The sequence below is a fragment of the Elephantulus edwardii genome, unplaced genomic scaffold (genome assembly GCF_000299155.1).
Source record: "Elephantulus edwardii isolate Elephantulus edwardi_28Jun2011 unplaced genomic scaffold, EleEdw1.0 scaffold00328, whole genome shotgun sequence".
Classification (NCBI taxonomy): Eukaryota; Metazoa; Chordata; class Mammalia; order Macroscelidea; family Macroscelididae; genus Elephantulus; species Elephantulus edwardii.
The window spans coordinates 118,401-127,032 of NW_006400078.1; the positions used below are offsets into that span (position 1 = coordinate 118,401).

The window sequence follows — 8,632 nt, forward strand, 5'->3', positions numbered from 1 at the left end:
GAGATGAATTCCCTCTCTAAGGCTCTAGAGCTTTCCAGCAGGGGTTCAGACTCCCCGTCCTTAGGATCTGTAAAACTGTCAGGGGCGTGGTCAGCTCTCCTTTCCGGGCTTTTCCCAGAAGCCGCATTTGCACAGGAAAGAGCCCGGGCTGCGCCTCCCGGAGGAGGAGGCGTTTCCATGGAAACCGGGGAAGACGCGCGGGCCTGGCCTCACCGGCTGCAGAGCCTTTCCACCTCCTCCTCGCAGTTGTAGAATTTCTCGAAGATGTCGCCGGAAGTGCCATTGCACTCGAGCCACCTCCTCAGTGTGCCCAGTGCGCGGAGGGCGTCGGCCTTGGTGGGCAGGGCCTGGTCCTCTGGACAGCCCGTCTCCTCCTTGCACACTCCGGGGTTCGGCTCCTCGTCCTCCAGGTCCACGAAGCGGGAGAACTCCTCCGGGCTCAGCCCGCGGGGCGCCGGCGACGCTGCACGGGCTCTGTCCGGGGACGGGGGTGCCTTGCCCGGCGCAAGCCCTTCCCGGATGAAGCTGCTGAGGATGAGCCGAGGCGGCACCTTGGCCCAGGCGGCCGCCGCCAGGTGCAGAGCGTCCAGCACTGTGACGCCCACCGCGGCCTCGGCCGACCAGGTGTCGCCGCGCTCGCCCTGGACCGCGGCCAGCCTGGCCAGCAGCCGCCGGCGGTAATGGCCCTTGAAGGCGCGCACCACGGCGGCGGGCAGGGCGGGCGGGGCGCCGGAGGCGGGCAGCGGGAGGAGCCGCACGTGGTGCAGGCCTGCCGGGCGCGTCCCCGCCTCCAGCACCCGGGCGGCCAGCAGCAGGGCCACCTGGCGGTCCTGCCGGCCCATGTCCCTGTCAAACTGCGCCAGCCACCGTGCCCACGGGATGCCCAGCTCGGGGTGGTAGGAGGCAGGCAGTGCCTCGTTGTTGACCCCAAAGAAGCATCTCGGGGTGGCCTGGCGCCCCGCCACCAGTACCGGCCGCTTCTCCGAGCCCCTGCTGTTGGCGCAGAGCAGCACCCGGATCTCATCAAGGGCGCCCCCGCGGCCCGGCACCGCCCGGTACAGCAAGGGCACCTCGGCACAGCCGAACACGTCCTCCGGGGAGAAGTCTCTCAGGGACAGAGGCGGCGAGGCTGGAGGCCAGAGCCCTGACATGGGCAGCTCCCTGGAGAAGGGGAGCGAGAGCACGTGGCGGGCCCCGCAGCCCACGTTGTTCCGACGTTTCCAGCGGACCAGCCAGCCGATGCTGGGCACAAAGTCCTGGCCCATGAGGTTGGCCAGCTCCTTGGCCTTGTGCAGCAGCATGGGCCCTGTGACGTCCCAGGCCTTGGCCAGCGCGATGTGGTACCAGCAGAGCAGGGCCTCGTCCAGGCCGCTGCACTTGGACTCGCGCTTGCGCTTGCGCTCGCGGTTCGCGGTGCCGCTGCACCAGTCGGCCAGCAGCTTCTCCTTATTCTTGCAGATGCGTGAGATCTGGGGCTGCGACACTTGGAAGCGCCGGGCCACTTCTGACTGGGACATCTTGGACTCGCCCAGGAGCTCCAGCACCTGGATCTTCTCGGCCAGGCACAGGGCGTGCAGCTTCTTCTTGCTGCTCAGTTTCATGGTTCTCCGTGGCCTGTGCGGGAGGAAGGGATCAGATGGGGCCAAGGAAGGTGGAAGTGGGGCTCAGAGGAGACATGGGAGAATGGGGGTGAGTGAGTGGGGCTATCAGGGGAGACTGGGCTCTGGTTAGGGACAGGCTCCCACTAGGGAAGAGGTGAAGAGGCTCGGCACTGACCTCACAGCTGAGCAGAGGGGTATCTGGCCAGAAGGATGTGGCCTTGGGCTGCAGGTAGGCATAAGTGGGGCAGAAGGACGAACAGAGGCAGAAACAACAAAGGGGCCAGGTAGGCAGCCCTGAGTGGGCTGGGCATGCAGGTGCTGGGACGGTAATCTTAGACTGGAGGATGGGGTAGGAGGGACATGCTGTCCTGAGCTGGGTTTGGAATGAGAGTGTGTGTGTGTGTGTGAGAGAGAGAGAGAGAGAATCGAGTTGAGGTGACAGGTGCACAGATGACAAAGGAGGTCAGGCAGGTGGGTCAGGCAGGTGGGCACTTCGCCAAATTTTGCGCTAGGTCCTGAGCGAAGTCAGATCTGGAGGGAATGAGGGTACTAGGGCCGAAGGGGCAGGTGCACAAGCGACAAAGGGGGGGGAGAGGCCTCGAGCAGCATATGTCCCTGCAGGGAGGGAGGTGGTGGGACACAGGCAGGCCAGGAGCTGGAGCCAGGCGCTCGGAGGGGCGGCCCCGGGCTCCTGCCGCCCTCCGTCAGGCCTTCTATTCCGCACCCACCTCTGCGGCTTGCCCCGCCGGCTCCCGCCCCTGCCCTGGTCCCGAGCGCCGGCCCCGGGCGGCAGCGGGCGCGTAGGTGAGGACGGCGCGGGCGGCGGGCTCGTGCACACTGAGGCCCGCGCGCACAGCCCGCGCTGGGTGTCCGTCGTCTCCCCCCCCCACCCCCCAGTAGAGCCCGCCGTGCGCCCCTCGGAGCTCGCTGCCGCAGCTCCGCCCCACCCCGCTCCGATTGGCTCTCAACGGCGCTCTGTTCTGCCTCTGCTCGACTCTCATTGGGTATTTCAGAATGGCGGTTCGCTGGGCACTCCGGGGGCGGAGCTCGGGCCCCGGGAGTCCAGGACTCAGAGGCCGCCCAGCGGGCTCCGCGGAGCACCAATTACCGGGTGCCGTTGGGGACGGAGAGCTGGGCATCCCCTCACTTTCCTCGACGTGACCTTTGGCAGCCTCCGCTCGGCTCTCCAACAGAGCTGTTATCTCTCAGTGGCCTTGAGGAAATGGAGAAAATGGATGCAAACTTGAAACCACACAAATGCCAGTTACCATGGACAGCGCTGACCTCGCCATCTCTCAGCGCTCCCATTCAGTCCTATGACACATTTCTTTAGTTTTAGATTCAAGCTCCTAAATCAAGCTCTGATATCCCCTTCTTTGCTAAAAGCCATACCATACCTGTGCTTGGTGTTTGAAATTAATACAGATACACTTAACCGACAGTCCGGTGCCTCTCCCAGGGTAACTTCAAGTGATTCCCCAGCCTCACTCTCGCCCTCCCTCCAGCTGGAAGGGCTGGAGCCCCTGTAATAGTATCTCTCATAGCCTGCCTTCCATCCCCAGTTCCACCAGTTGACACTATCCTGCTTTCCAAGCCCCATCCTTTATCAGAACTCCTGCAAATCTTTCCAGGAGTCCTAGTGGCATAATCATTAAAACTCTCAGTTCCAAATAAAAACAAAAACTCTTAGCTGCTAACAAAGTCAGCAGTTGGCATCCCTCAGCTAGTCATGGTGTATGTTTACTTCCAGCCTTGGAAATTCAGCGGAGCAGTTCCATCTACTGTGTCCAGTAAGGCTGTGGCTGTGAGGGTGGGTCAACTGGAGGGAGGTGGGTTTGGGCGTGAACTTTCCCAAATCACTTCTCACCAATGTCTGGTGGTGCAATGTTTAAACACTCAACTGCAAACCCTAAGATTACTCTTAGTAATTTTTCCTTCCCCTTATGAACATATTGTAATTATCTTATTTTCACAATAGTGCCCTTCTATTTGTCCGGATATGACAGCATAATGTTCTCTAGTCTACCAGGTTATATTTTATGAAATCGTTCCTTAGTGCTGCATAGTATTCCATTGTGTGAATGTACAATTTCTCAATCCATTTGTTCGTTGATAGGTATTTGGGCTGTTTCCATTTTCTTGTTATTGTGAATAACACTGCTATAAACATAGGTGTACACATATCCATTCCATTCATGCCTCAGTTCTGATTTCCTTGGGATATATTCCTAGCAGTGGAATACCTGGGTCATATGGGATTTCTATGTTTGGCTATTTAAGGAAATGTGGTTGTACCATTTTACAGTTCCACCAGCAGTGCTAAGAGTTCCAATCTTTCTGCATCCTCACCAACATTTATTGCTTGCTTTGTTAACTTTTGCTACTGCTGTTGGGTTGAGATGGCATCTCATTTTTTTTTAAAATTCTTGCTATCTCACTGTTTTGTATCTCACTGCTAGCGATTTTGAACATTTCCTCATGTTGCTTGACCATCCAAATGTCCTCCTTTGCAAAGTCTTTTCATGTGTTTTGCCCATTTTGTGATTGGGTAAGCAGTCAAGCTGCTGGTAGTTTGAAGCACTTAGCTTTCAGCACCACGAGGAGTCACTTCCATAAAGGTTACATCCTAAGACCCAAGTGGTCACTAGGACTGTTCCATGAGGTTGTTATGAATCAGATCACACACACGTGTGCTTTAGCACCTTTTCTGGCTCTTATGACACAACCAAGGATCACGTGCTTAACTCCCTCTGCTCCTGTCCTAATTCCATGCAAACCCAGACCTGTTCCTAACGCAACCCTCAGTTTGAGAAGTTTTTTAGCTTTCTGACTCATCTAAGAGGCCCAGACCATCGTCTTTCAGCAGCCAACAATGGTTTATCAGAATGTTTCTGAAAATCCTGCTACTTTAGGGGGTCTGGAACTGTCTGAAGCAAATATTCAAAACAAAAAACACTTCAACACACACACTCAAGTGAGATTTCTATCAGGATTCACTTAGGATTGTCAAAATCATTCACACTGGCTGCAGGGACTCACATCTGTGCATGGAACCCTGTTACCAGAGCAGACCAATTGCTGGAGGCTTCATGGTTAATACAATGCAAGGTCAGCACACAACCTGGAAGATGTTCAGGGAGCTGGACTTATGCAGTGACTATAGCCATGGCCTTAACTTGGTGCAGCAAGGACCGGGAGGATAGCAGGAGCTGGCAGTCTTGTCCTGTTGTACATGAGTTGGCTTCAGTTGGAAGCTTGCAGGTAACAACATGCCCGGAATCTGCAGTCTGTGGCCGGCAGGGTGGTGCCAGCATGCAGAGGGCATGGCTACTCCATGAGTTCACTTTTCACTGAAGACAAAGGTCGTGTTCGATCTTGATGACATTTATCTCGGGTGCTTTATGTTCTTCATTGTTGTTACGTCCTGTTGAGTTGCCAACTCACCGTGACCCTATGTACAACAGTCCTAAACCCTGCTCTTTCCTGTGCCAATCTCATTGTCTCCAACACACCTACTCCCATTACCCCAATCACTCAATCAATCCATCTCATCGAGGGTCTACCTCTCCCAAATATGACATCCCTCTCCAAGTACTGGTCCCTCCTTGCAACATGCCCTAAGTATGTCAGACGAAGCTTCAGAATCCTTGACTCTGGCGAGCTCTGGTGGCCTACTGGCAAGAAGCTGCACTGCAATCCAAGAGGTGCACGGTTTGAATCCACCAGATGCTCTTCTGGAGAAGGAGGAACAATCTCCTCCTGTACCAGTCAGATCTGATTTGACGATACACACAAAAAAATAATTTAAAAAAAATCCTTCACTCAAGGAACAGCCAGGCTTTACCCTCTCCAGAACCAACCTGTTTGTTCTCCTAGCAATCTATGGTATATTCAACACTTCACCACCACCACAGCTCAAAGGCATCGATTGTCTATCAACCCTAGTCAGTCCAGCTTTCTGATGCATAGCACACAACTGTGAAGATTATACCTTAGATCAGGCGCAACTTAGTCTCCAGCCTGATGTCATCGCTCTTCAGTACTCTGGAGAGGTAGGTCCCTGACAGCTGACTTTCCCAATGTGAATCTCTTGATTTCCTTACTGCTGGTACCAAGAGTGTTGACTGTGGAGCCAAGTAAATTAAAATTATTAATAATCTCAATCTCTTCATCCATACTGATGCTGCCAATTGGCATAGTGGTGAGAATCTTTGTTTTCTTGATGTTGAGCTTCAATCCATATTGAAGGCTGCAGTCCTTGACCCTCTGCAACAAGCAGGGTTGTGTCATCTGCATAACGCAGGTTGTTGATGAGTCTTCCACCAATTCTGACGCCATATTCCTCCTCATACAGTCCAGTATCCTGGATGATTTGTTCTGCATACAGATTGAAAAGATATGGAGACAGAATACATCCATGGTGGACCCTCCTCCAAATTTTGAACCATGCAGTTCTTCCTTGCTCTGTTCTGATGACTGCCTCTTCAAGTATAGGTTTCACATTAGCAAAATCAAATGTTCTCGGATTCCCATTCTTCTCAGAGTCAGCCACAGCTTGTTGTGATCCACACAGTCAAAAACCTTTGCACAGCCAATGAAGCACAGATACATTCTTCTGGTATTCTCTTTCTGCTAAGATCCATCTACCATTAGTTACAATATCCCTAGTACCACAGCCTCTTCTAAACCCAGCCTGCACATCTGGCAGTTCTCTGTTAACAGGTTGCTCCAGTCGTTTTTGGATGATCTTCAGCATAATCTTGCTTGCATGTGATATTAATGATATTGTTCAATAACTTCCCCACTGCCAGGTCACTCTTCTTTGAAATGGGAACAACTATATCTCTTCCAGTCAGTTGGCCAGCTGGCTGTCCTCTAGATTTCTTGGCACAACTTAAATGAACACATCCAGGGCATTTTCTGATTGTTGAAATATGTCAATTGGTATGCCGTCAACTCCTAGAGCCTTGGTTTTTGCCAATTCTTTCAGAGCAACTTGAACTTCCTCCTTCATTACCACAGGCTCCTGCTCTTATTTCATGAAGTTCTTCTTTGTCAGCCAATTCCTTCTGTGACTCTATATACTTCTTCCATCTTCATTTTAATGCTTCTTGGATCATTTTAAAACTCTACCCAAAGCATCCTTTTTGCCATTCGTGGTTTGAATTTGTTTTTCAACTCCTTCAGCTTAAGAACCGCTGAGCGAGTTCAGCCTTTTGATTTTTTTACTTCCGGCTCTTTGCACATTTCATTATAGTATCAAGGTAAATAATCAACTTCCTGTAGCTGGTTGTCTACAAGGTCAATGTTACAAACCTGGCACCACCAACCCTAGCAGCATTTCCTCCATTCGAACCAACCAAAACTCATACATGAAGTTAAAAGTGACTTTAACCCAAGTTTTGTGTTCACCTAAAACAACCTAACTGCTCCTGTACAGCAAGGAATGGGTTTAAACTTCAATTTACTTACTAAACAAACAAATCAGTTTTATGTCTGCTTTACATATTGGGGTTCAACAAAAAAAGTTATTTGCATTAAAAAAAGGTCATACTTCAAAACCCTGACACTACTGCCCTAAGAGAGTTCGAGGATAAAGTGGATTCTTGGCTGTGCCAAAGTGAAGCCATAAACCAGCCAGAAGATGTCTGTCTCCATGTAAAAATGTTTATTTGGACTAATGTTTAGAATACAGGAACTAAAGAGGGAGAGAAAGACCTCAACTCCAAAGCGATATAGTTAATTAGCATCTGCCTATGGCCAAGAGGAAAGGCCACTTCAGGGTACCCTGGAACGGACTGTCCACCAACTACTTAAGGTCAGTGCCACCAGGCAGAAAATTGAGGGGTTGTGGTGTGAGGACCTTACGCTAGTGAGCGTGCAAGGGAAGAAAGGGATGTCTGCAGTGGCCCCGGGACCTGGAAAGGAGGGTGCACAGGGCAGGGGCAGAGGCGGCCTCTACTTAAGGGCAGGAGGGTTAATGCCCAGGTCCAGGAAGAACAAAAAGGGGGTTTGGAGGTAGGCTTTTACATCAATAAAAAACAGGCACATTATCCAACATCTGTCTCCCTGTGGCCCCCAGCTGCTTACCTGGCCCCTGGTGCTTCCCCTCTTCCCACAAAATCAAAGGAACAAGGAGGGGAGGTAGGAAATTCTGAAGGTGGGGAATGCTTCGGTCACTAGAAACACCAAGTGAGCACAGGGGGGAAATCCGGGTGAAACTGCTGTTCCCCCTGGGAAGGGTGGGACAGGGCTGAGGCAGGGGTGACCAAGAGTGTCCTGGCTTGGGCGAGGATCCTCTGTAGCAGGAATGGGAGTCACGTGGGCCTCTCTGGAGGGAGGTGGCAGCGGGGTCAAGCAGCACAGAGCATGGAAGCTTGCAGGTACTGCCCTGGCCTCTTGCATGCTCCCAGAACCCCTTCAAGAGACCTGGTCGGATCCTTGGGGCGGGAAACCTTGACGACCAGAGTGGAAGCAGAGCCCAGAGAGAAGTGCGCTGCTCTTTCCTGGAGGACGCTGTGCAAGTGAACCCTGTTACAAGCAGGGCCTGGGCCCAAGGCAAGCCGAGTGAATGCACTTCATGGAGAGCAGTGAGGAGCTGGGCCCGCAGGTGAGCCTGGGGCAGCACACTGCTCCTTTCTCCCTGAGGACCTGGGGCCAGAGGTGGTCAGAGCTCCACCCTAGCTTGCTGCTGCCAAAGGCAGGTTGGCACAACCACCCCAAGGTTCTCTGGACTTGTGAAAGATGGAGGAGGGACGGTGGGCGTGAAAAATAAGAGGAAAGAAACAACCCTAGATGTGGGGGAGAGCAGGGGACAGCCACATCAAGAGGAGTTCTGGTTCTGGTAGATGGATGCTTTCTCTTTCAGCAGGTCCAGACACAAGTGGCAACTCCAGCTTCCTGCAGAGAAGATCACAGAATGAGGATGGACCCCACGAAGCCTGAGTCTACCATCCTTCCTGTTCCCACACCTTGTATCCAGAAGTGGGACCAGCTACAGATGGGACAGAGGTCATGCAGACTACAACCAG

General features: G+C 52.9%; 2 protein-coding genes across 2 annotated transcripts in view; both read right to left on the reverse strand.

Moving 5' to 3' along the window:
• Nucleotides 1–209: 209 nt before the first annotated feature.
• On the reverse strand, nt 210–1,601 carry TIGD3 (tigger transposable element derived 3). The gene has a single exon (XM_006901521.1). It carries the CDS (start codon nt 1,599–1,601, stop codon nt 210–212), a length of 1,392 nt encoding a protein of 463 aa, XP_006901583.1.
• A 6,657-nt stretch (nt 1,602–8,258) lies between these two features.
• Nucleotides 8,259–8,632, reverse strand: part of DPF2 (D4, zinc and double PHD fingers family 2) — a 14,424-nt gene continuing 14,050 nt past the window's right edge. The window contains exon 11 of the mRNA XM_006901446.1: nt 8,259–8,501. Coding sequence (XP_006901508.1) covers nt 8,425–8,501 — 77 coding nt within the window. The 3' untranslated portion in view covers nt 8,259–8,424. The remainder of the gene's footprint in view (nt 8,502–8,632) is intronic.

What these genes read in the sequence shown, in the direction of transcription:
- TIGD3 (XM_006901521.1), bottom strand. Translation starts at nt 1,601, where the DNA reads ATGAAACTGAGCAGCAAGAAGAAGCTGCACGCCCTGTGCCTGGCCGAG.